The following is a 27,505-nucleotide window of genomic DNA, read 5'->3' as shown; positions in this document are numbered from 1 at the left end:
ATTTGATTTGTAAATGAGTGGAATGAGTGAGGATTTCTTGCGATACTGTAAGATTTTTACCATAGACTCCCATTCAGGTTATTTGGCATGTGAAATATACAGATGTAAGATCTATTTATTTGGAGTTGTCTAAGTTATCTTTAGCTCCCTGAGGTGCTCTTCTCAGGTTTCTTTGACCACATTTTGCCATCATTCTCCACTGACACCATTATAATCATAAAAATAGTTCTTACTGTCACTGGCTTAGCAGAGATGGCAGTGGTGGTGAGAGTAGATGGACTAGTGAGAAGGGACTCGAAAGTGATTCCTGTGCCACTGACCACTGGGTGGGAAATGATAACTGAGGCTCATCATGAGCTTGGATGCTACATTTTCAACTTCTACTTAAAAAAAAAACAAAAACTATTCAAATAGCCACCTGTCTTTCCATAGGTTGAGTCCTAATAGATAAGGAGATAACTAAATTTTTACATACGTGTAATATTGTTAGCATGCAACTACTATTTTAACTTGAAAGTAGCCTGTAAATTGTCCTATCATATATAATGACTTAGGGACATTTATTAATATTTTTAGAAAACACTTTGGGCTTTTGTTTTATCTTTAACTATTTTAAGTATTAAAATTAATAGGTTAGGACCATAATATTTATAATAAGACTGCAAAAGTGTTTTTTTTTTCTTCCCATTTTGGACAGTTTCAAATATCTGCCAGTAGGAAATACAATAAAAGCAACAAAAGCTAGAGGTAGGCCTTCATTTGAGTTTTACTGACTATAAAGTTTTCAAAATACTGCATGATCCTTCTAGATATTTTTAAGAACTATGTGCATATGTTTTCCAGATTTGAAAGATTTTTTTCACTGCAGTGTAAATTTTACAATGTAGAAGAGGGAAGGACAGTGTTGGGGGAAAAAATCCTGGATAATTTCCTATCAACAGATATGATTTTTTATCTTACATCAGGGAACAGGGAATTTGAAGCAATCTTTCTGGTTAATATCCTTAAGAATATTAGTTATTACTAACTGTTTGAACTTGGCAGCACAGGTAGGCATTAATAGCTCTACAGTATTCTTTGACACATCATTTAATCTAGAATTATACAGAAACTCTCATGCTGCATTTTTTATGACAGATTTATAGGCACTGGCATCAAAGTGTCCTATGAACAAAGACAAAGATCAGCTTCCCGATATTTCAGTACTGATATGTCCATTGGGCAAATGGAACTTTTGGAATGCTTGTTTCCGACTGATTCTCATTCTGTTCCTCCTCACTATACAGAGGTAAATTCTGATACTTTTCCTTTAGGGTTATTCTTTACGTCTGTCTTGCTCTTTAAGAACTGTGTGAACAGCAGTGATTTTCTTAAAAAGGCATAGGAAATTGTATCAGCAGAAGTTTATTGTGTGTGTTTGCATTTGTGTTTTGTGGAAACAGATTTTTTTTTTTTTGGGGAAACAGATTTTTAGTGTGATATTCAAGGCCACTGTTGGAATGTGTTACATTTTTAGAGTTAACTTGTTCTAGAGTCAGACAGGTTTATGACAAATGATTTAATTTCACTCATTTTGCAAGAACACTTAATTTTAGAAGAATTCTATTATTCAACAAATACTATTGAATGCCTACTATGTGCTAAGCACTGTGCAAGATAAGTGGAATATCTTGTGCTCATTTATTATTAATCTAATTTTTTCCCCTTTCCTTAAAAGCATGTCCTAGAGAAACTTTTAAAAGCTATCAAAGTAGCATTTTTATTGCTTTTACCTTGTCCTGGTGACTTATTTTCAATGTGTTTTATTTGAACACTTGCATACACTTTGCAAATGTGATGCTGAAGATTGCAGAAGCTCACTAGTTTGTGTAAGAGTCATATTGCTAGTAAGCGACAGAACTGAAGCTTACACCAGCCTTTCCAACTTCAAAAAACTCTCCCCACTATTATATTATCTCCTCTGTTAATTCTTCCTAATATTGTACATTTAAGTTATCTTCCTCTTTGTTTAAGCTTTTGATGTTCCATTCCAAAGAACGAACTGATTCTCACCTCCCTGTGTGTCTTCAGCTTCATTATAAGCATTCTGAGAATAAAGGACCTCAGGTAAGAGTTTTTTGTGTGGTTACCACTGGTAAATTTTCATTTGATGTCTATTGTATCATAATCACAAGGATTTAATTTTATGGAATTATCAGTGATCATATTAATTCTTTCCTGTTCTCTCTCTCTTTTTTTTAAGGGTAGTCAAGCAAGACTTAGTTCCGTTCCTCAGAAGGCAGAATTACAGGTTAAGTTAAATCCAGTGTTTTGTGAGCTGGATATCAGTATTGTGGACAGGTTAAATTCCTTGCTTCAACCGCAGAAACTCACTACAGTGGAGATGATGGCATCACATATGTATACTTCATATAATAAGCATATTAGTTTGGTAAGTATTTCAAAAGTTGCAAATACTCATCATAATTATAACTAGCTAATAGACTTATTGAGATGATTTCTGAGTTAAGTAGTCTTAATAGATTTTGTTATTATAGCATTATATGTAATAATGAAAAAATGGAAGCACCTTTTATGTCTAGGTGGTAGAATAGCTGAATGAGTTGTGATCATGTACTGAATGGGATTTTATGCTGCCTCTTTAAATGATGGTTACAAAGAGGGTATAGCAACAGGAAGAAGACTCCTAAAGAAATATGAGGTGAAGAAAGTAGAATACACATAAGCTTCTATTATAAATGTGTAAGTAAGATCATATAGAAAAAGACTGAATGGAAATGTATACCATTCGGAAGCATCGATTACAATAGAATAGTAGAATTAGATTTCCTTTTCTGTGTTTATCTGAGTTTTATAAACTGTGACTATAATATCTTCACAAAACTTCATTTGTTCACGCCTATAGTGAACCACTTGAATCTCCTATAAAAGGTAGCCCATATCATGTAGGATATAATCTTGGAAATGGGAGCGTCATTTATCATACTGTGTTACTGAGCATCACATTGTGTCACTTTTACTTAGATCTGGTGCCTGGTGTCTTTTCTAAGCAAAGCAAGTAAGTCAGATTTGCAAGATGTCTGTTAGGAATTTTAGGAGTATGCACAAATAGAGACAACTTTGGCTAAAAGGAAAAGATAGTTTTCTGTGTATTGCCTCTCCCTTAATTATCAGTGGGTATTCACATTAAATCAAGATTCTTTAACTTTTCTTGCCAACAGTTGCTAGTTATTTTAAGTTCTGTGGGTTAGTGTCTGTATTTGCTGTTAGCCATAGATACATTGGGATAATGATTTAATCTCTTAAGCAATTAAAAATTTTTTTTAATTGAAGTATAATTGCTTTATGGTATTATGTTGGTTTCTACCATACGACAGCGTAAATCAGCCATAAATATGCATACGTCCCCTCCTTCTTGAACCTCCCTCTCTCCCGCTCCCAAACTTCTAGGTGGTCGTAGAGCACGGGGTGAGCTGCCTGTGTTATACAGCAACTTGCCACTAGCTCTCTGTGTCACACATGGTAATGTACATGTTTCAGTGCTGCTCTCTTGAGCAACTTTTGCTGAGAGTGGAGATTAATATGTGAAAGTCATAATAGGGGAGAGAAAGAATCAGATCTGATTTTAGTATAAAAGCAGAACTTTCTAATCTAGGCTGTCAGAGACTGATCCATGAAATTGAGGAGTGTTATCATCTACACTGTACTCTGGACTAAAGCTTTACAAGTTGTAATTCATTGCAGAGAAAAAAATATGAATAGATTTTTATCTGAAAGGCATGTACTTTGACCATTTTATTATAATGTGGCTTTAAGTCAACGTTGCATGCATGTTTTGGCTTCTAAGGGTCATCTGATGGGGTCATATCCTTGAGTTAGATGGGAGCTCAGAGTGAGTCATTTAGGGAATATTTATTTCAAACCTTTGATGTGCCAGGCTTGGACTTAGTTCTGGAAATACAAGGATGAATCAGGAATGGGCCTTTGCATTTGGCATAATTCACGTGATTTTACATTGGAGTCTTTGAAATAGCATATTGGTGGGGAAATCCTTCAGATTGAATGCTTGGTTCTATAGTGATTTTTAATCATACTGAGTTTTTTGATAAGCTAATTTACACATTGCCCCTTTTTTAGTCTGTAGTAAAATATTATATACATCTAAAACACCTGAGTCTTCACTTTGGTTCAGTATTAATTTGAATTATTTCTTTATATGAGGGTATAACTTTTGCCAATAATTCTGACTTTTTTGGTAGCTGTTGCATTATAAATTTCATTACACTAAAGTAATATAGTAATATTAATTGTATTTTAATGCATTAACCTAAATGAGGAAATAGTGATTGTATACATCGTAATGTTAAATGCCAGTGTCATTTGTGTTCATTTGCTTAATTTAACATTTTGGCATATTTTTGATGTTTTGTATTTCAGCACAAAGCTTTCACTGAAGTATTTCTAGATGACTCACAGAATCCTGCAAACTGCCGGGTATCAGTACAAGTTGCCACACCAGCATTAAACCTTTCTGTTCGCTTCCCAATACCTGATCTTCGATCAGATCAAGAGAGAGGACCATGGTTTAAGAAGTCACTTCAGAAGGAGATTCTTCATTTAGCATTCACAGATCTAGAGTTTAAAACTGAATTCCTAGGAGGATCAACCCCTGAACAAGTTAAATTGGAGCTTACATTTAGAGAACTAGTTGGTAAGATTGACCATGTCTGTAAAAGAGTCAGAATAAAAACAATTGCTACTGAAACTTAAAGTAAGAAGTATATAGTGAAAGGGAAGTCGCTCAGTCGTGTCTGCCTCTTTTCGACCCTATGGACTGTAACCTATCAGGCTCCTCTGTCCATGGGATTTTCCAGGCAATAGCACCGGAGTGGATGGCCATTTCCTTCTCCAAAGAAATATATGACAGTCCCTAAATATAATAAAATTAAAGGACATATGTTAGAAAACAAGAGTAACGCCTGTTTTCCATTATTGTATACAAATGTGATATAGGTCACTTTTTTAAAAGAAACTGCAGTGCATGAGAATTTATTCACTTTGTGAGTAATAGTGCTTTAGCTTACTTTTAAAAAGGACTTACTTATTTTTGGCTGTGCTGGGTCTTCATGGCTGCACGGGCTTTTCTCTAGTTGCGATGGGCAGGGGCTGCCCTGTAATTGTGGTGCACACACAGGCTTCTCACTGTGATTGCTCCTCTTGTTGCGGAGCACAGGCTCTAGGTGCGTGAGCTTCAGCAGTTGCGGCACATGGGCTCAGTAGTTATGGTGCACGGACTTAAGTTGCTCCAATAGCCTACCTTCAGTACCACCTACCACTTTCTTGTTGTAGGGTTAATAGTAGTCAAAATTTTTTGACTGTCACTCTGTATTTGCTATGTGCTGAACACTGCACACACCTGATCTTGTTTCCTTTAATCATCATAGTTATAGGAGGCTTGTTATTTCATTTCATTATCATTTTCATGATAATTATTTTTATCATATGTGAGGAATCTGCCTATTTCTTAAGAGGTACCTCCCAAGGTCAGTGTAGTAAATGGCACAGTCAAGATTCAAACCCAAGTCTTATTCTAGAGCTTGAACTTTGAACCATCATACCAATCTCCAGTGAGTTTTCTTTGTATAGTCTGTTCTAAGTTTTCCCATATTACTTTGCTTTTGTCAACTAGTGAAGACAATATATGGACTTGGAGTGACCCAAGTCTCTGGAAGATCCTGACATATTCTGTGGTTCCTAAACAGTCTGTCCTCTGCCGGTCCCCTCCCCATGTCCGCCACCCCAACCCTCTCAGCCTCCGCCACGACATCCTCCTGCCACCTCACCCCCTTCTGTTATGCTCGCCTCCTTGTCTGTAGGCTACAGTTTTCCTTCCCTTGTTCTGTCTGAGTTTTACATATCTTTCAGTTCAGTTCAGTCAAGTCGCTCAGTCGTGTCCAACTCTTTGCGACCCCATGAATTGCAGCATGTCAGGCCTCCCTGTCCATTACCAACTTCCAGAGTTCACTCAGACTCACGTCCATTGAGTCAGTGATGCCATCCAGCCATCTCATCCTCTGTCGTCCCCTTCTCCTCCTGCCCCCAATCCCTCCCAGCATCAGAGTCTTTTCCAATGAGTCAACTCTTCGCATGAGGTGGCCAAAGTACTGGAGCTTCAGCTTTAGCATCATTCCTTCCAAAGAAATCCCAGGGCTGATCTCCTTCAGAATGGGCTGGTTGGATCTCCTTGCAGTCCAAGGGACTCTCAAGAGTCTTCTCCAAGACCACAGTTCAAAAGCATCAATTATTTGGCGCTCAGCCTTCTTCACAGTCCAACTGTCACATCCATATATGACCACTGGAAAAACCATAGCCTTGACTAGACGGACCTTCGTTGGCAAAGTAATGTCTCTGCTTTTGAATATGCTATCTAGGTAGGTCATAACTTCCAAGGAGTAAGTGTCTTTTAACTTCATGGCTGCAGTCACCATCTGTAAAAAAATAAAGTCTGACACTGTTTCCCCATCTATTTGCCATGAAGTGATGGGACCAGATGCCATGATCTTCGTTTTCTGAATGTTGAGCTTTAAGCCAACTTTTTCACTCTCCTCTTTCACTTTCATCAAGAGGCTTTTGAGTTCCTCTTCACTTTCTGCCATAAGGGTGGTGTCATCTGCATATCTGAGGTTATTGATATTTCTCCCGGCAATCTTGATTCCAGCTTGTGCTTCTTCCAGCCCAGTGTTTCTCCTGATGTACTCTGCATAGAAGTTAAATAAGCAGGGTAGTGACTGTTGCCAATTATCATCTCATGAAAAGACCTTTAAGGGGTATCTAGAATCTTCCCTTATCTTTTAGTGATAAGAAACTCATTGTTCTGGTGGAAAGTCATTCTTTGTAAAATGGAATGAAAAAGCATATATGAGGTTATTGTGAAGAGGTAATTCTTAAACAGTGCTTGTCAAAATAAACATTTAGAAATGTAGTTGTTATCTCTGCATTCCTAGATTAACGGCATAAACTTTCATGTAGAATGATCATAAGTGGCACTCAGTAAGTGGCAATTGCTATATTTAATATGTTACGATTATGCACCTTACACCATTGGTTAACCATCGGTGCATAAGAATTTGAGTTTGTACAGAATGTAGCATCTTTAATTGATCTGCTCATCCTGTCTCCTCATGTGTACATGTGCAGCAGAAATGAATACGTGTTGTTGAACTTAGTGCTGCACCATGTCCCTGATTTAGAGGATCTGTGCTCATCTAAGGAAGCAAGTATCTTTTCTCTTAATGTGGGGGAAGAAATGCATTTCCATTAATCAGTCTTGTTTTACTAGGGTCATTCCAGGAAGATAAAGGAGAACCATCCATTAAGTTTTTCCATGTGGCTAGTGGAGGAGATGGAGATACAACGTCATCAGATGACTTTGACTGGCCGCGGTGAGTAAGCCAGTGTATATGACACATGCATTTAATGAGACTTCCCTTTTAAAAATAAATTACTGTAGTTTTTTTGACTGACATTTTGGCCATAACTTTAAGCTAAAAGTATCCAGCTTTGATGAGAGAACCCAGAGGAAAATGGAAAAATTTAAAATATGTTAGTGAGTACTACTTTATCAGAGGTGACTGAGAAAACTGACTGAGATGGACATGTATAGTATGTTCTCTGGCCTCAGGTTACCTAGCCTAATTAGATGGACAAAAGAATCATTAACCATTCTAAAAATAGTTCATTTTTATAAAGGGCTTTAGTAGAAGAGAAATTACACAGCACCATTTGGTTAATTGTCAGATGAATTTCGTAGTCAGCGGTTGTTTCAGGAAAGTGTTTTCATATCTGGGAAGCTTTTGCAAAACACTGATTCTTGGGCCCCACCTTGAGATTCTGAGATAGAGCCTGTGTATCAGTGTAGTTTAAAAATTATACCAGGTGATATGTTCATAGCAGTACTATTCAAAATAGCCAAGACATGGAAACAGCCTCAATGTACGTAGACCGGTGAATGGATTAAAAAAGATGTGCCACCTGTATACCGTCAACCACTCAATAAAAAAGAAAGAGATGATGCCCTTTCAGCAACATGGATGGAACTAGAGATTCAGATACTAAGGGGAAGTAAGTCAGAAAGAGAGAGACATGTCATATAGTATCACTTAGATGTGGCATCTGAAACAGAACACAGATGGACTTACCTAGGATGCAGGATAGACTCACAGGGAACAGTCTCGTGGCTGTCAAGGGGGAAGGGGATACGGGCAGAATGGAGTGGGAGCTTGGGATTAGCAGATTCTGTTATATATCGAATGGATAAACAACAGGGCCCTACTGTATAGCACAGGGAACTATGTTCAGTATCCTATAATAACCATAATGGAAAGAATATACGAGAATGCATGTACATGTATAACTGAATTGCTTTGATGCACAGCAGAAATTAACATAACATTGTAAATCAACTATACTTCAGTGGGAAAAAAGTACACCTCGTGATTCCAATGTGCAGTTGGATTTAGAGAACTACTGCTTTAGGATTTCTTAGGCAGGAGAAATGATTTTTTTAAATTAAATTAGCCTGATAGTGGGCTTCCCCAGTGGTTCAGCGGTGAAGAGTCCACCGGCAGTGCAGGAGCTGCTGGAGATGCAGGTTTGATCCCTGGGTCAGGAAGATACCCTGGAGAGGGACATAGCAACCCACTCCAGTATTCTTGCCTGGAGCATCCCATGGACAGAGGAGCCTGGCGGGCTACAGTCCGTGGGGTTGAAGAAACTTAGACATGACTGAACTGACTTAGCAGGAATGCAGCAGCAGGAATGATCCTTTATTATACTGAAAACTGAGTATGTGAATAAAGAAAACTGAGCCTATGAGTAAAAAATTATGGTGATCGTGGGACTCACCTGGCAGTCACCAGTGGTTAGGACTCTGCACTTCCACTGTAGGGGATGCAGATTCAGTTCCTGGTTGGGGAATTAAAGATGCCACAAGTCACATGGTGCAGCCAAAAACAAACAAAACAAACAATTGTGATCGTTCCTGTGCCATTTTTCTACCTGCTGCCTTCTACATCCCCACGCCCTGTGTATGCGACCTGGCAGACTCCTAGGACAGGCATGTCAGTGCATGGCTGGTAACGACCAGGAGTTTTCATCATGAATGAATCTACTTCAGTTAGGTAATCTGAAAGCACAGTTCACATTAGGATATCTATAAATTAGGAAGCAGTTGTTTTATAGCTAGTAGCAACTGGCACTGCCTTCTTAGGAAAACCAAGGAAACTGCTGTAGACGCAGCAGAGCTGTCTTGTCTGAGAGTGCCGTGCCTCCTGGCGCGGGCCGGTGCAATGCGAAGGAGACCACAGAGCCTTGTGCTAGTGATGTGCCGCAGCAGTTAGGAAAGGACTGGCCTTATCTGGACAGAAGCGCCTTCTGTGTCTTCCAAAGCTGATGTTTGGGGTTTGTAGCTATAATACAGAACACCCCCAATAACACTAGCTTTTTATTACTGAAATTCCTAAAGGGGAAGATTACTCTTGTTATTGCAGTTCTAAAATACTCCCCAGCTAATCTCTCCTTTTTCCATTTGAGCAGTTTATATAACATGAGGTTTCTTCGGTATGCGAGTTTTCCACAATATCCAAACAGCTGGCATGTAGGATTTAGTTTAATGATAATAAATAGAATTCTAAGGTAAATGTGCTAGTTGTTAATGAAATTTAAAAAAAATTTATTGATTTATAGTTGATTTATAATAGTGTGTTGATTTCTGGTGTACAGGAAAGTGATTCAGTTACACACACACACACACACACATATTCTTTTTCATATTCTTTTCCATTGCAATTTATTACATTGAATATAGTTGCCCTTGCTATAAGTAGGAGCTTGATGTTTATCTGTTTTATATATATTAGTGTGTATCTGCTAATCTTAAATTCTTCATTTATCTCTCCCCCAACCTCCTTACCCCTTTGGTAACTATAACTTTGTTAATGAAATTTTGAATATCCCTTTTATTCTCAAAAGATGAGTATTTCCGGTTATCCAAGTGTGAAATGTTAATGCCTTTCTTTTATTTGCTTATTTCATCAATTCCACTTTTAAGATTACAGGAGTGGGTTACATTCGATATAATCAAACTTTATGCCTGTCATTAATGATTTAATCAGTGGCCTTTGTGTTGGTTGTACGCAAGTTAGTTTTGCAGTTTACACTTAGATCTTGCTTTTTAAAATCCTCTTTGCTGTCAGAATTGTACTGAAAGTGAACCCACCAGCCATGCATTCCATTTTGGAGAGAATAGCAGCTGAGGAGGAAGAGGAAAGTGATGGCCACTATCAGGAGGAAGAGGAGGGAGGAGCTCATTCCCTGAAGGATGTCTGTGATCTGAGAAGGCCAGCCCCGTCTCCCTTCTCTTCCCGTAGAGTAATGTTTGAAAATGAACAGGTAAAGTAAAAGTGTGAGCAAGCAACAACAGATTTGCCCTCTGTCAGATAGCCATGGTTTTAGTGCTTTATTTTTTAAATACTTTGTATACGATTTTTTGCTAGATTTTTAGCTCCAAAATTGAATAATACATGCTTTTTTTTCCCCCTTGGTTAAAAGTTATATGCTTACTTCTTTGCTCACATACCACTTCATATGGGTAGGATAAGCAGATATTATTACTCTTTTAAATATAAAATGGTTATTTGATGCTTTTTTTTTTTCCACTAAACTGTTATGTTCTAGATGGTGATGCCAGGAGACCCTGTAGAAATGACCGAGTTTCAGAATAAAGCAATCAGCAATTCTCACTATGTGCTGGAACTTACATTACCCAATATTCATATAACACTGCCTAATAAAAGCTTTTATGAGAAGCTTTATAATAGGTGAGTTACACATATCTGCTTAAATCTCTGGGGTTGAGCTTTCCTGTCTCTCTGCCACCCCACCTCCCTGGTTCCCTCTTCCCTCTTCCTTTTCCTGTTTCAGTGTTGTCAACTCTTGCAGCGTGCGGTATATGGTGTTGACTGTAGAGCCAGCACTGTGTGGTGGGCTGTTGTCACAGTAGTGTCTCCTAAGCAGTGCGTCTGGTAACAGGGTTTCTTGTGTGTGAAGCACTTACCCCCTGCACCCTAGGTCACCTGGTTGCCCTCTGTCCCCTTACCACAGAGTACTGAGAAAATGCCTCTGTGCACAGTGATAGGACAATGCACTGAGGCCTCTACAAGTTATGGCTGCCATTTTATAAGTGAGGAAACGGAGCTCATGAGGACTAGGTAAATTATCCAAGTTCTTCAGGGTCTATGATCTTTCTACTCTAGAAGGCCATTTATTTCAAAATACTTGCTTGGTATATATGTTTCAGGGTATTTAAATATGGTAAATTTAAGTTTTTATACACACGTTATAAGTTAGAGCTTCTAATTCTAACCAGTCCTTTGGACTGCAAGGAGGTCAAACCAGTCCATCCTAAAGGAAATCAGTCCTGAATGTTCATTGGAAGGACTGATGCTGAAGCTGAAACTTCAATACTTTGGCCACCTGACGCGAAGAACTGACTCATTGGAAAAGACTCCGATGTGGGAAAGATTGAAGGCAGGAGGAGAAGGGGACGACAGAGGACGAGATAGTTGGATGGCATTACCGACTCAATGGACATGAGTTTCGGCAAGTTCCAGGAGTTGGTGATGGACTGGGAAGGCTAGGGTACTGCAGCCCATGGGGTCGCAAAGAGTCAGACATGACTGAGCGACTGAACTGAACTGACAGTGATGTGAAAAGAGTTGGAAGATACTTGGATAGAGGGCCAAGTGACACTGGTGTAGAATCAGAGTCCTAGAGTCTTTGTACAAGAAGTGTCCCTCCTGAGAGTTAAAAAAAAAAACCACACAAACACATCTTGTTAGAAACTCTAACTTACAACTTTTGTATAAAAACTTAAATTTACCATATTTAAATACCTTTAAACATATATACCAAGCAAGTATTTTGAAATAAATGGCCTTCTAGAGTAGAAAGATCACAGATGAAGATCTTGGACAGTTTACCTAGTCCCCACGAGCTCCATTTCCTCACCTGTAAAATGGCAGTGATACTTGTACAGCCCTCAGAGGCTGGTTTGCAGCATTAAATGGTATAATGTTTGGAAAGTTCTGAGAACAGTGCCTGACAAAGAGTAAACACACAGTAGTCCTCTTTTATTGTCGTCATTCCCCTCCACTCTGGCATAGTGGAAAGGTGGCCATGTGGGTTTCTAGCAAAAAAGATGTCCTTAGTGTCTGTTATTGTAGCTTCCTACATGTAAACAAGTTGTCCAAATTTTTGTTAATCTTCAGAAGCTGCAGACTGTTGTTTCTTCTATAGATTTGCGTGTTTGTGTACTCAGTCACTCAGTTGTGTTCAACTCTTTGTGACCCCATGGACTGTAGCCTGCCAGGCTCTTCTGTCCATGGGATTTCCCAGGCAAGAATACTGGAGTGGGCTGCTGTTTCCTCCTCCAGTGAATTGTCCCAGTCCAGGGATCGAAGCTTCATCTCTGGCGTCTCCTGCGTTGGCAAGTGGATTCTCTACCATTGTGCTACCAGGGAAGCCTGCTGTAGATTTACTTAGTGCCAAATAGGATTTGGATTTATACATGATTTAGAGTTTGGAAACCACTGATCTCTAGATCACTCTCCTTGTTTTTTGGCTGAGGAATGTCTACCAAACTAACTAAGGTGCAAGGCTAAGACTGAGCAAAATGAAACAATTAATGCAAGTTCCAGCCCAGAGGTCAGAGGCCGTCATCCGCTTCTGTCTCCTTCTGCATTGATTGAGCAGGTTAAATTGGGACATCAAAATTGTAATACACACCTGAAACATTGCATTTACAAATATTTATTCATTTACCACTTGTTTTAAAATACAGGCCCAGGCCTTTTTTGATTATGAGCCACTGGTTAGAATTTGTTTGCTTGATGTGTATGCAAGGCTTTGGCTACAGCTATCAGTTTCAACTTCTTTAAAGTAGAGTGAAAAAATAGTTTCAAGCCAGTCTGAGTGCAGAATCCTTTCAGGTTTTTAAGATGTTTTCCCTTCATTCTGTATACTTAAAAGTCATCAGTTAGCACAGTATTGAATTAAACTGCTTACAATTGCATGTAGCTGGCATGAGCGGATCTGGGGCCAAATGCAGTGGACCCAAGGTGACTCACAAGGAATATAGTAATCGGTGATCTGGGGGGCCTGTCGGTCTGGCAGGTGGGGTGGTAAATCGGGAAGCTGGAGATCACCTGTTCATCTGGGGAGCTGCTTAGGTAGGGTTGCTTAAGAGAGCTTCTGTTCTCTCTCACTCTGCTCACTTCTCTGTCTCCCAGGTCCCTAGGGCTGTATAAATACTGCAGTCTTCCCACCCTCTGGATCATAGAAATCACGTATCTCCGTTACTCAGAGTATGAATTCTTTGCCCTTCATTTGGCTTTGTATTTACATTTTTTTATGTTAAAAATTTTCAGACATTCTCAAACTTATAGGAATGTTGCAGGTACAGTATAAAGAGATTTTTATCCCCTCAACCATTTGACAGTAAGTTGCTGAGTTTCTGTCCCTTCAGCCTTGAGCAGTTGCATGTGTATTTCTCACAAACAGGGACATTCTTCTACCTAACCATAGTTCAGCCATCAGAATGAGAAAATTAATATTATACATTAACATCTAACTCTCAGACCCCATTAACATTTTGTTAAATGTCTCAGTAATGCCCTTTACTATATATAAAATTTAAAAATATCTTTCTGAGCAGGAATTATAACCAACTCTGCCTTTACTGCAGACATTTAAAGTAATGGTTTATTCCTTTAGTCTTGGAGTAGAAAATGGCAACCCTCTCCAGTGTTCTTGCCTGGAAAATCCCGTGAACAGAGGAGCCTGGTGGGCTGCAGTCCATGAGGTCGTAGGGTTGGACATGACTGAGTGACTGAGCGTGCCCTTTAGTGCTTTGATTCTTCTTAGAAAGATAGTCTTAGATACAGAAAGATTTTTTTTTTCTCCTATGTCAAAAGTCCTTTAGAATAGAATACAAAAAATTCTCTACCTAGTTTATTAAATCAGATATTTACTGAGCCTTCATTATGTTTCAGGCTCATAGCCACAAAACCACGGTGATATCTCTAAATATCTTAAATGTTTCCTTTCTTGATTTAAAACATCATCTTATGTATTAATGATGTCAAGACTGTGTTTAGACCAAAATGTAAAATCATGAAAACAGTAAAATCATATGAAGCTTAGGTTTGCAGGCCTCATACTACAAACTCCAGGTTTTATTTCAAGTAATAATTTCTCTTTAACCTATAGCTGTAGGGAATAAGGCAAAGGAAAGTTTCCTGAGGAAATTCTTCATTTTATACTTTCACTGTTTCTTCATATAGGAGTTTAGACTAAGACCTGGATTTAGATACTTGTTTCTTTGTCCTGTGAGTAGTGTGCCCAAGAGATGAGGAGCCACATGAGTACTGAACAGATGTGGGCATCGCTGTCTGTGTGTCTGAGATGAGACATGCTTCTGCCCTGAGTGTCTGGTGTTTTTTACCCAGTGATGCTTCCAAAAAGAGCCCTTATGGGTGGGGATTGCAGTTTATGGAGAGTGACAGTACTCAGTCCTGGCTTATACTTTCTAGGGCCTCAAAAGCTCAGGAGTTGGCCCAGGAAGTTCCTAGACCAGTGGCTTCTTACAGGAAGGGGCCAGGGTTGCGTCATCGCTTGTCACCTTGAGTGGTATTCACAGCTAGGCTTTACGATGAGCCTGTGCTTTTGGCAGTCCTTCCATGTGAGTCATCCGCTGGTCCTCCCTTCAAGCCTTCAGTGCCTGCTGTGTCACAGCCACCGTGCTCGGCACGTGTAAAGATGACTGAGCCACAAAGTCCTCTCTCTGAGGGGCTTACAGCCTAGGGAAGGGAAACAAGAAAATAGAGTATTCTAGGTGCAGTGACTACTGCATTATGCCTGTGAAGGATACTCAGTGGGTCCAGGCCTAACAAAAATCTCTGTAAAGGGCATTGTAAAGTCTCGGTTTTCATGACAACATGGAGGTGAGTGGTGGGGCTGGGGATATCTGAGAAATGACAAATATCTCTTTCAAAAAGTGGGATGTGATGTTAGCCTGGCTGGACATGTATCACCCCAGCAGTTATCAGTATTAACTTGGCTGTTCCATGAGTTAGAAGATTTTCCTCTCTTTATTCCCTGTTCTATATGCTTCTTCATCTCATACAAATTTCTCAGTGAAGCTGTGCTTTCTGCTGAAGAAAGAAAAAGCAGATATCCCTAGAGACCATGAGGAATGGAAAGAACTGAGCAGGGAGCTGGACGTAATCTGGGCTCTGGTCCCGGCTCTCCCATTAATGAGCTTTGTGACCTTGGGCAGGTCACTTAACCTTTATGAGGCAGTTTCTTCAAGTGTAAAATGAAAATAATTCTCCCTTGGCTGTCCTATAGGATTGAGGCTGTAGTTTACAGAGTGTTTTCATATACATGAACAGTCTTCCTTTTGTTATTTATGTGTTGTTATTTTTAATAAACCTCCTTTAAATGCGTTCAGATGTATGTAATTTGATCTGTATTAACACTGGTGAAACTAGGCAGATAGCTAACTAGGTATGTAATTGTACAGCTTCCTTTCTCACTGCCCTGAAAAGTATATCAATTATTTTTCCATTGAAAGAAATTTCATTTCACCCTTTAGAAAAATTGCTATTTATGTGACTTCTTAAAGGAGTATCCTGTGGTTTGCCTTTAGTTGAAGTAGGAGTTATGTATTTATTTTTCAACTTTTGTCTTTATAGGATCTTTAATGATTTGCTGCTATGGGAACCAACAGCTCCTTCACCAGTAGAGACATTTGAAAATATTTCGTATGGTATTGGGCTTTCAGTAGCCAGTCAGCTGATTAATACCTTCAGCAAGGATAGTTTTAGTCCATTTAAATCTACAGTTCACTATGGTAATATATTTTAGATTTCTTCTGAATTAGAATGCCTGGTTTACCAGTAAACAAAGTAGTAACCTTTTAAATTGATGGATTTAAAAATGTTTGTTTGGTGTTCCCCATTTATAACAATATTTTATTATGTCTTTTACTGACTTATAGTATTTTCCCACTTCTGTTTATTAATAATGTTATTAATTAAATGTTATAGTGATAGTATATACACTGTCTGAAGTTCAGTGGTAGAGAAAAACATAGGAGGTACATTTTTATTATCATACCTGATTCTTTGTAAAAATAAACAGGGAAAATGAATATTCTTGTGATAATGTTCAAGTTTGAATGCCCTTTTATTTTAATAAGCTGTTAGAACAGCTGTAATTGTGCCATTTATTTCTCATAGATGAGGAAAGTGGATCTGAGGAGGAGACTTTGCAGTATTTTTCTACTGTTGATCCCAATTATCGTTCTCGTAGGAAAAAAAAACTAGACTCCCAGAACAAGAACTCACAGAGTTTTCTCTCAGTTCTTCTGAGTATTAATCATGGGTTAATTGCAGTGTTTACAGATGTAAAGGTAAGGATTTACAAATCTAAAGTGATTTTTCAAGTGCATCTCATTTTAAAACTGCCATGATACACTCAGTCAGTCATTGAGGTGGTTTGAGGTTGTTTCAGTGAGTGATAGCCGTCAGTTTTCTGAGGCGGGCCATGATGACAGCAGCTTTGGAAATTTAGCTTTCATGGCAGATCAAAAGATAAACATTATATGAACCTTCTTTTGGAAAATACGCCAGTTGCACTCTTGAAGTGGTAACAGTAATTTACCTGTTGTAAAGGAGGATGCAGGACGGGATCATTTGGCCGAAGAGGTCTGTGACATAGCATTTTTCATACCGCCACATTGGATGGTTCAGGAACCCGACAGCTTTGCCGCAGTGGGGAGATCCTCCTGACCCGAATCAAGAAGGAGCATCTCGAGGGCTGTTCCTACTTTTTTGCGCTTAACTAATGGCTTCTCTGTGTTTTCTGATCTTATTAGCAAGATAATGGAGATCTGTTGGAAAACAAGCATGGTGAATTCTGGTTCGAGTTCAGCAGCGGCTCGTTGTTTTGTGTGACAAAGTATGAAGGCTTTGACGACAAGCACTACGTGTGCCTTCACTGCAGCAGCTTCAGTCTCTACCACAAAGGTAGGGCAGGTGTGCAGTAGGTGTGCTTTGTTCACTGCTGGCTAGACACGTTTAAATCTTGCTTGATAAACAAAATGTACTGAGAACAGAAATCGATATTAGAAATTATTTTCCATGGGATGTTCTGTTCCACTGGCAAAGTAATAATTATTGTAAATTAAAAGTTGGTTTTTATGTTCTTTTTTTTTTTTTACAATGACTTTATTGAGATATAATTCACATTCCATGTAATTCACCCATTGAAAGTATACATTTCAGTGGTTTTTAGTATTTCATAGAGTTGTGTAACGGTTATCATAGTCAACTTGAGAACATTTTCATCACCCCCAAAAGAAGGTCAGCGGTAAACCCCCGAAGTCCTGCAGTCCCCTCTAGCCTTAAGAAGTGTTAGTCACTCAGTCATGTCTGATGCTGCGTGACCCTATGAACCGTAGCCCTCCAGGCTCCTCTGTCAATGGGATTCTCCAGGCAAGAAATACCTTTGTCAGTGGGATTCTCCAGACATTCCCTTCTCCAGGGGATCTTTCCGATTCAGGGATCGAACCTGGGTTGCCTCAATGGCATGCAGATTCTTGACTGTTTGAGCCACCAGGGAAGCCAGCCTTAAGAAACCACTCATTTATTCTCAGTCTCCAGGGATTTGCATATTCTGGCTGTTTCATGTAAATGCAATCCTACAATAGAAGATTTTTTGTGATTGGCTTCTTGGCATGTTTTCAAGGTTAATCCAAATGTACCCGTGTTTCATTCCTTTTTACTGCCAAGGAATAGCCCATTTTATGGATAGACCATATCTTATTATACACTGATCAGTTGATTATTTTCTCTCAAGTGGTATTTCCTTTTGGTAGTACATACAGAATATACTGGTCTTTCAGCACATTCCTTGTGTTACTTCATGAATAGAAGTGGGAAACTTGCACATTCTTAATGTTTATCAGATTTCCCAATTTAAATGTAACTTCCTTGACATTTCAAATCTCAATTTTTTGTTTGTCACTTATTCCAACATTAGTAGAGAAGAATGAATTATTAATGCCAAGCTAGTTCTTGGTCTTTTTGCCTCCAGGATTATGTTATGTTCAGTGGAAGAACATGGATTTTTGTTTGGGTTACAGAAGTTTGTGAGTTAATTTCATGTAATCATTCTGTTATATTGTCCTCTCATTGTGGATATAGGCATAGTGGATGGAGCAGTTCCTTCTACAGAAACACGACTGCCTAGTTCAACCCGCCCACATTGGTTAGAACCTACTATTTATTCCTCTGAAGAAGATGGCCTCAGTCGAACTTCTTCAGATGGTGTTGGAGGAGACACTTTGAATATGCTGTCTGTTGCAGTTAAAATAGTGTCTGATAAATCAGAGTCCAATACAAAGGTGTGTATTTTATACTTTTATACCATTAAATACTTGTTCCTGATTTGGTTCACTTCAGTTTAGTTGCTCAGTCATGTCTGACTCTTTGCAACCCCATGGACTGCAGCACCCCAGCCTTCCCTGTCCATCACCAACTTCCAGAGCTTGCTCAAACTCATGTCCATTGAGTCAGTGATGCCATCCAACCATCTCATCCTCTGTTTCCCCTTCTCCTCCTGCCCTCAATCTTCCCCAGCATCAGGGTCTTTTCCAATGAGTCAGTTCTTCACTTCAGGTGGTCAGAGTATTGAAGCCTCAGCTTCAGCATCAGTCCTTCCAATGAACATTCAGGACTCCTTTAGGATGGACTGGTTTAATCTCTTTGCAGTCCAAGGGACTCTGAAGAGTCTTCTCCAACACCACAGTTCAAAAGCATCAATTCTCAGCTCTCAGCTGATTCAGTTACTAGCTAATAAAAATGATTGCATAAATACAAGATATTTGTTTTCTTAGAAAAGCTTTTCAAGTTTTGAACTAGAAGGTCATGTAGGTGATAAACATACCTTTTTGTGTTGTTCTGTGTAGGAGTTTCTCATTGCTGTAGGGCTAAAAGGAGCTACTCTCCAGCATAGAATGCTTCCTTCTGGGCTTAGCTGGCATGAGCAGGTAAGAGAGCTGGGCCGTATGTATTGATTTATTTTTTACTCTGTTGTTATGTACTGCACATACTGAAGAGTTCACAAATCATAAATCTTCAGTGCTCATTGAATTTTCATGAAGTAAATACTCCTGTATAAACATTGCCTATGTTAGAAAACAGGACATTATCACCACCCCAGAATGTAATTGATTTTTTACCCTAATGTTTGGTTCTTAAACATCTCGAAGACAGAGTTATCTTCTGTCATTAAAAGGAAGGGACCGATACAGTATCTGTCATAGGGGAAAATAAATGATGTGTTGACTTGCACTTATAACTGTGTATTCTTTTTTTTTCCTTTTTAAATAACCATATATTCAAGTACCATAGTTTCAGAATTATTCCCTAGGCCAACAATATACATTGAGGCATTTATAAGGATTTATGTGATAAATTTCCAATGTAATAACTGTATTTGGTTAATTATATTTTTTCAGAGGAAACTTTGGGTAAAGTTCACTCTTCTTTACGTGAGAATAAAAACTGTGCTCTATGTAATTCTTGTTCATTTTTCTTAGAAACCTTTTCTTTGCTCTTGGAAAATAAGTTGTTTTAAACTTAAATGCTTTAAGAAACATCCTGAAACATAAAGTGTATACAGAGAGAGGGTAGAGATATGGTTAGTCTGCTGGCTGTTGGTAAGAGAGAGATTCAGCCTAACCTTTTTATTTAGATAGAAATATAGGAGGATAAATGGTGGTGAGAGGATTGGTTTTCAGACTGAGCTGGGTATAAATGAAAGGGAAATGAACTTCTCCCAACAATGGGTTTATAGAAAACCAGAAGGAGAGTTTTAAACAGACTTTAGGAAAATTTGTTTGTTTGTTTGTTTTCAAAAAAAATTATTCCAAGCAAAATCATGTTGATGGTAGATTATACATACTTTTGTTAGTTTCATAGATGATTTTTCTAAGATCCTTGTAGCAGTGTGATTGTTAGATGAATCTCTTCATTTCAAATCCTAGTTTTGCAAATACTTTTTGTAAATTCCTTCAAATGATGATTTTTTTTTTCTTCTAACATTATGGTTTTTCACTAAATGGTTGATTTTTTTGTAAGCTATTTTATTTCATGTTGGTATTAAGGATATCATATCAAAACTCTTTTTTTCTTCTAAAGCAGGGCATTTTATATTTTTGTGATTATAGATTTTATACTTCTTGAATATTGCTGATGAACCTGTTCTGGGATACAATCCTCCAACTTCATTTACAACCTTTCATGTTCATCTCTGGAGCTGTGCACTTGATTATAGGTGAGTTCATACGTGGAGCAAAATAAAGTTTTACTCTTTAAGATATGTCCTAAGTTTTGAAAAAAGTATTCAGTAGAGCTAAGGTTCAAAATGCTCTTTAAAGGAGGGTTCTTTTGTTGTGACAGACTAATGTTCTCTTGTTTCTGTGTCATATTAGGCCTCTTTATTTGCCAATCCGATCCCTTCTTACTGTTGAAACATTCAGCGTTTCAAGTAGTGTTGCCTTGGATAAATCATCTTCAACTCTCAGGTACCATGTAAACCTCACTGTCTACTGAATGCAGCCGTTCAACACATACTAATAGAGACTTAAACCCTGTAATGAAAGTCTCAATTATTTGTTAAAAGCAACATTCTTTTACTGTTAGTCATGTTCCCTTATTTAAGTTTTCCATTTTTGTTTCTCAGGTGATTCGTCATATCTCTTCAGTTCGTTACTGTATTTCATTTTTTAGGGCAAAAATTAACTCTTGAGATTGTTAGTTTACTTTTTAAAACATTTATGTATAAACTTCCTATAATACTTGATGCACTTTATTTTCCTAATTTAAACTTTGTGATTTGGCAATCTATTAAAACTGCTAAAAATTTAAAATTAATTTGAGCAGATGTTTAATCTCAGTCACACCATTTAAATATTTGTTACTCATAAACAGTGAGTTTTAAAGAAAATGTTCAATGACATTTATAAGTTAGATTCTTCATATGACTTTGATAACATTTATATGAGATAGAATGTTACAAGTACGTGATCATGCAGCATATATTTGAGGTTAGTTTTTCAGGTCTTGATTTTACCTTTTTTTTCTCCCCCAGAATAATTTTGGATGAAGCTGCTTTACACCTGTCTGACAAGTGTAATACTGTTACTATAAATTTGAATAGAGGTAAGAGTTAAAAAAAATAGCATCTAGGATAGATGAATGTAGTTTTATTTTTTGTATCTCAATATTTTTAAAATATTTTAACTCTGAAATAATGCCATGAAATTAAAAGACGCTTACTCCTTGGAAGAAAAGTTATGACCAACCTAGACAGAATATTAAAAAGCAGAGACATTACTTTGCCAACAAAGGTCCGTCTAGTCAAGGCTGTGGTTTTCCCAGTAGTCATGTATGGATGTGAGAGCTGGATTGTAAAGAAAGCTGAGTACCGAAGAATTAATGCTTTTGAACTGTGGTGTTGGAGAAGACTCTTGAGAGTCCCTTGGACTGCAAGGAGATCCAACCAGTCCATCCTAAAGGAGATCAGTCCTGAGTGTTCATTGGAAGGACTGATGCTGAAGCTGAAACTCCAATACTATGGCCACCTGATGTGAAGAGCTGACTCATTTGAAAAGACCCTGATGCTGGGAAAGATTGAAGGCAGGAGGAGAAGGGGACGACAGAGGATGAGATGGTTGGATGGCATCACCGACTCAATGGACATGAGTTTGAGTAAACTCCTAGAGTTCGTGATGGACAGGGAGGCCAGGTGTGCTGCAGTCCATGGGGTCGCAGAGAGTCAGACACAACTGAGCGACTGAACTGAACTGAAGGGTCTTATAAATTTGAATATTGTAATACCAGTTTGTAATATCAATAACATTGGTGAAATGCATCAAATTATGTATACTTAATATAAGGCAGATTTTGTTTCTAACTAAAAATAAAGAGAACTGTAGGATTTTTGTAGGTTGAAGCTATATTTCCATTATAAGTATTTATAGTACTGCCTGCCACAAATTTTAAAGAAATGCTAGTTTTATTAGATGTCTGTTGGATAAGCATTTTTTGAAAGTTATACTCAGTTATTTTATTAATTAAAAATTTTTTAGATTATGTTCGTGTGATGGATATGGGACTTTTGGAATTAACCATAACTGCAGTAAAGTCTGATTCCGATGGAGAGCAAGTAAGTTATTAAAATAAATGGATATTTTTACTTGAGTATTTTTATTTTATAAAAGAGGCTAAAAACATACTGAGCTTTTTTCCACTTGCCTAATTTTGGTCAGAAATGGATAAAATATTTTAAAATTAAGATTGAGTTATTATAAATACATATTTCCTGTGGGAAAACAAATTATAATATTTTATTTAATGTAAACCTATGAAAAAATGTTTTTTCTCTTGTTTTAGTAAACGTTCTTATCCTTTTTTCCTTCTGTCCTGTCCAGACTGAACCACACTTTGAATTGCACTGTTCGAGTGACGTTGTCCATGTTAGAACGTGCTCAGACTCTTGTGCTGCTCTAATGAATCTAATTCAATACATTGCAAGCTATGGGGACTTACATGCCACTAACAAGGCAGACGTGAAGCCAGGAGCTCCTCAAAGAAAGGTGAAGGTATAGCTACCAACCTTATTCTTTAGAAATCACTAACTCTGCCCGATTCCATCCAGATGAGTGGCATGGGGACATTAGTGAGGTCTTCTTGGCAGTTGTAGGGTAAAAAGGAAACTGAAAAATATCTGTCTGTTCCTTAGTTTTAAGGCAGTGGGGCCTAGAAAGGTGATTCCATGGGCCTTTTGGGAAAACAGTTCTGCTGTTTGATGCTCTTGATTTCAGAACGTTTATCTTCTCAACCAGCATATGTTTTCCCACACTTAAGTTATTTTCGTATGTCCTCAGGGAAGAAAGAAAACATTTATCATCATGTGAGAGCTTGTTATATGCAAGTTGTGTGTAAAACTGCTATGAGAAGGTAGATGGCAAGAATTAGTATTATTACCAGAAGACTCATTTATATGATATTATCTTTCATGTTTGAAAGGATCCAATTTTGAGTATGCTTTCTCAATGTGATTTCCTCTTACCCAGCACAGTCAACAGGTTAAAGGTTATTGTCTCTGTTTTGTAGATGAATAAGTTAAGACCCAGAGAATTTAGGGAATTTACCCTAATTAAGAGCAGATACAGCCACAATATGCCTCTGTTTCGATGCCCAGTTCAGTGCTTTCCTGTGCCCCCAGCTGTCACTTCTTTGCCCTCTTATGTCCAGATTGAACAGTGTCCAGTTTGTTTAGCGCTTTCTGTTTTTCAGTGTTTTCATTCTTCTTCATGGCCTCTTCCGTGAACAGAATTCTCAGCCCCCTTAGGTCAATAGATCTACACTAATGATCTGGCAGGCCTTGTGTTACCTTTCGTTCGGGCTGATCTTACTCCTCATTTAGGTTACACTTCTGTTTTTGTTTCCTTGTTCCTGCTATTGTCTTATTGATAATAAAGTGATTGATGACATACTGTCCCTACCTAGTTCTTCTCTTTTTAAAAACAATTTCCAGTTTTTTTTTGTTGTTCAGTTGCTCATTTATGTCTGACTTTTTGCAGCTTTACAGACTGCAGCACGCCAGGCTTCCCTTCATTGTCTCCTAGAGTTTGCTCAAACTCATGTCCGTTGAGTCGGTGATGCCATCCAACCATCTCATCCTGTGTCGTCCCCTTCTCCTCTTGCCTTCAGTCTTTCCCAGCATCAGGGTCTTCCCCAGTGAGTCACTTCTTTGCTTCAGGTGGCCAGAGTATTGGAGCTTTAGCTTCAGCATCAGTCCTTCCAGTGAATATTCAGGGTTCATTCCCTTGAGGATTGACTGGTTTGATATCTTTGCTCTCCAAGGGATTCTCAAGAGTTCTCCAGCCCCACAGTTCAAAAGCATCAACTCTTTGATGCTCACCTTTCTTTATGGTTCAGCTGTCACCCGAACACATCACTACTAGAAAGACCATAGGTTTGACTCTACGGACCTTTGTTGGCAAAATTGTGTCTCTGCTTTTTAATATGCTGTCTACGTTTGTCATAGCTTTTCTTCCAAGGAGCAAGCATCTTTTAATTTCATGGCTGCAGTCACCATCTGCAGTGATTCTGGAGCCCAGGAAAATAAAGTCTGACACTCTTTCCAGTGTTTCCCCATCTATTTGCCACGAGTGATGGGACTGGATGCCCTGATCTTCAATTTTGAATATTGAGTTTTAAGCCAGCTTTTTCACTCTTCTCTTTCACCTTCATCAAGAGGGTCTTTAGTTCCTCTTGCTTTCTTCCATAGAGATGGTATCATCTGCATTCCTGAGGTTTTTGATATTTTTCCTTGCAATCTTGATTCCAGCTAGTGCTTCATCCAGCCCAGCATTTCGCATGATGTACACTGCATAGAAGTTAATCTACAGTTTATTAGAAATTATTTTGAATTATCCTTTCCAAATGGAGAAGGAAATGGCAACCCACTCCAGTACTCTTGCCTGGAAAATCCCGTGGACGGAGGAGCCTGGTAGGCTACAGTCCATGGGGTTGCAGAGAGTCGGGCACAACTGAGCAACTTCACTTTCACTTTCAGTTCCAAATGAAGTCTTTCCATTTTACAGTCATGCTGACATTTTAAATGCACGATTTGGATTTAATGAATCCATAATTCATTAACATAAATTGTTAAGCATTGGTGCTAGACTTGAACCTCATGACCCACCAGTTAGTAGCTCTCCCCTCTCATATATTCCCCCTACTGTCTTTAGGTATATGTTTGTTCCAAGAAATGAGACTTGGCTCTGCAGTGGCTTTGCCTCAAAGGTGAAGGTCATGGCAGCAGTCAGATTTGAGCAGATCAGCCTCTACAGAGAGATCCTTTCTCCCCCAGCTTCAGTGCAGTGTTTTTCACCTTTCTTCTCTTCTAATCTGTTACCTCATCAAGATTCAGTTAAACAGTGCTGGCATTGAGATGATAACACACTTATTTCTATTTGCCAGCAGTTGTTGGGGTGAAAATGATGATACTAAAGACTTAAAAATGTAACAGCTATTGAGTAGAATATAGAAAAATGAATATGTTCCTGTTTCTGATGTTTGTATAAAATGTGGTCTATTTCCAGGTTAAAATAACTTTCAAGTAATGTGCTGTTTAGAGCATTTTCAATTGTTTCTAATTAGTGTTTTTGGCTGTAGGTAGATTCTGTTGGTCGGTCATCCTCACGTGGTCCAGTACTTCCTGAAGCAGATCAACAGATACTACGAGATTTGATGAGTGATGCTATGGAGGAGATTGACATGCAAGAAGCAGCTTCATCTGTAAAACCACAGTCTAATGGTGAGACAGACCCAGGACTTTTTCCCTGAGAGCTGCGATGTTGTAGTTGAGGCTAACGTTGTTTGCATTCTTACAGATTGCTCAATAAGTAACTAAAAAGACAAATCTGAGTTTGGGTGGGTATTTATTAGTCAGTCAGTTTGTGTTTATTGAGTATCTAGTAAATAAATAATACTGGCTAGAGGCTTCCCTGGTGGCTTAGCAGTAAGGAATCTGCCTGCCAATGCAGGAGATGTGGGTTTGCTGCCTGGGTGGGGAAGATCTCCTGGAGGAGGAAATGGCAACTCATGGCCAATATTCTGGCCTAGGAAATCCCATGGACAGAGGAGCCTGGCAGGCTACAGTCCATGGGGTCACAAAGAGTTGGACGTGACTGAGCAACTGAACAACAACAACAACAGATTTTTATAGGAGAGACAGATAAATTATAAGATAAAGCTTATGTTTTCTGGTAGCTTATAGTTTAGTAAAGTAAACTGGCGCTAAACCAGACTGATGCTAGTATTTAGAATGATTGAGAAATGATGGAAGAAAACACTTCAGAAGGTAGTATATACTCTATTATCAGTTTGGAAAAAATTTGGAATCCTCTCTTTAGACTGGTGAAAGCTGAGATGAGTTGGCTTTGAAAAAGTAGATAGGACTTAGGTGTGTAGAGGGAGAGAGAAGATAATTTTAGCAAGGTCATTAATGCTAATAGAATCACAGATAGGCATGTGTGAGCCTTAATGATGTAGTAACTCAGGCTATTAATACTGTAGCAAAAGTTCCCTTCTTATTGAGAAGAATTAGATAATAACATTAGATAATTGGGAGGTGCCAGACAGAGAATTCTGAAAGCCAAGTGGAAGTGTCTAAATATTTTTGAAGTATTTATATAGAAAACATTTTATTCTATTTAGATGAGCATTCTTATTTCTACATGTTGTGAAATCTTAATTTTAAAAAATTGTTTCATAATGTGATAAAAGTCTCGCATTCAGTGTTGCTTTCATTCTAATTTAGAATAAATCAGAGCTGAGGAAGCAAATGGGAATTTTTAGCTCCCTATGTACTAGGCATTATTTGTAATAAATGTTTGCAGCTAACCTACTTATGCTGGAAAGAACATTTAATGAATATTTATTGAGCAGCTTCATTACCCAAGATTCTGTACTGGGTGCTGGGCACTTACAAGGGTGAATGGGTTCAACATGCTGCCACAGAAGAATTTAAAGTTTAGTTTGTGACCCTTGTGAGGCTAAGATGTCACCACTTTCATCTTAGTGTCTTTAGTCCATATCACAGGATTTGGTTTGAATGAGTGAATGGGGAAAGAATTAATGAGTCTAATATGTGATATAAATGTATAAAAATAAGTGTTCACATACAGATTTATTTTTTTAATTTTATTTTTTGGCTGCACCTGTGTAGCATGAGGGATCCTAGTTCCCCAACCTGTACCCCGTGCAGTGGAAGCAAGTCCACTTGCTAACCACTGGACCACCAGGAAGTTTCCTACATACAGATTTTTGCACGCATGCAACTTTTTGTCTTTATATTGAGGTAGCTGATCTGTGTTCTGTTTGTGTATCCAGTGCCCCAAGGAGTCTTTTTATTGCTCGGAATCATTCCCTGGCTGAAGACACGCTCAGGAACTGTTCCAATCCCCTCACCCCCGGACCCCAAGTAGAGATTTCCCGTAGTTGTAGGTGAGGCAATACTGGGTGCAACTATTTCCCTTCCCCTCGCTATATTGTCCAAGGAGAGGTTCTTCCAGAATGCCACCTACAGGACATAATTCAGTACGAAATTCTGGCCAAAGTAGAACTGCAGTCAACACTCACCTGCTGCTGAATTCCTGAACTTCTCTGACACTAAATAACTTTGAGGAGACGTCTGTAACTTTATGAGTCCATCGTTTGCTGTTTTCTTAGGAAACTTCAAACTTATTATTAGTCTTTTCATTAGAAGTCAGAAGATTATGGTAAGAAATAAATGAGATACTGTG

At 38.4% G+C, this 27,505-nt stretch overlaps 1 protein-coding gene across 2 annotated transcripts in view; it reads left to right on the top strand.

Annotated features, from left to right (window-relative positions):
* The window catches only part of ATG2B (autophagy related 2B), a 73,686-nt gene that overhangs the window by 25,034 nt on the left and 21,147 nt on the right, over positions 1-27,505 (top strand). The window contains exons 12-29 of one of the 2 annotated variants that reach the window (XM_069559398.1): positions 1,138-1,288; positions 2,014-2,106; positions 2,243-2,431; positions 4,438-4,711; positions 7,340-7,442; positions 10,254-10,449; positions 10,735-10,877; positions 15,813-15,970; positions 16,359-16,531; positions 16,997-17,147; positions 18,327-18,526; positions 19,091-19,171; positions 20,354-20,460; positions 20,618-20,710; positions 21,277-21,347; positions 22,277-22,353; positions 22,619-22,783; positions 25,374-25,515. In XM_069559398.1, coding sequence (XP_069415499.1) covers positions 1,138-1,288; positions 2,014-2,106; positions 2,243-2,431; positions 4,438-4,711; positions 7,340-7,442; positions 10,254-10,449; positions 10,735-10,877; positions 15,813-15,970; positions 16,359-16,531; positions 16,997-17,147; positions 18,327-18,526; positions 19,091-19,171; positions 20,354-20,460; positions 20,618-20,710; positions 21,277-21,347; positions 22,277-22,353; positions 22,619-22,783; positions 25,374-25,515 — 2,567 coding nt within the window. Of the gene's footprint in view, positions 1-1,137; positions 1,289-2,013; positions 2,107-2,242; positions 2,432-4,437; positions 4,712-7,339; positions 7,443-10,253; positions 10,450-10,734; positions 10,878-15,812; positions 15,971-16,358; positions 16,532-16,996; positions 17,148-18,326; positions 18,527-19,090; positions 19,172-20,353; positions 20,461-20,617; positions 20,711-21,276; positions 21,348-22,276; positions 22,354-22,618; positions 22,790-25,373; positions 25,516-27,505 lie in introns of both variants that reach the window. The other variant, XM_069559397.1, reaches the window with a different exon arrangement.

This window comes from Ovis canadensis, chromosome 18 (genome assembly GCF_042477335.2).
Source record: "Ovis canadensis isolate MfBH-ARS-UI-01 breed Bighorn chromosome 18, ARS-UI_OviCan_v2, whole genome shotgun sequence".
Taxonomy (NCBI): Eukaryota; Metazoa; Chordata; class Mammalia; order Artiodactyla; family Bovidae; genus Ovis; species Ovis canadensis.
The sequence above is the reverse complement of the archived record's forward strand: the minus strand, read 5'-3'. Positions and strand labels throughout refer to the sequence as shown.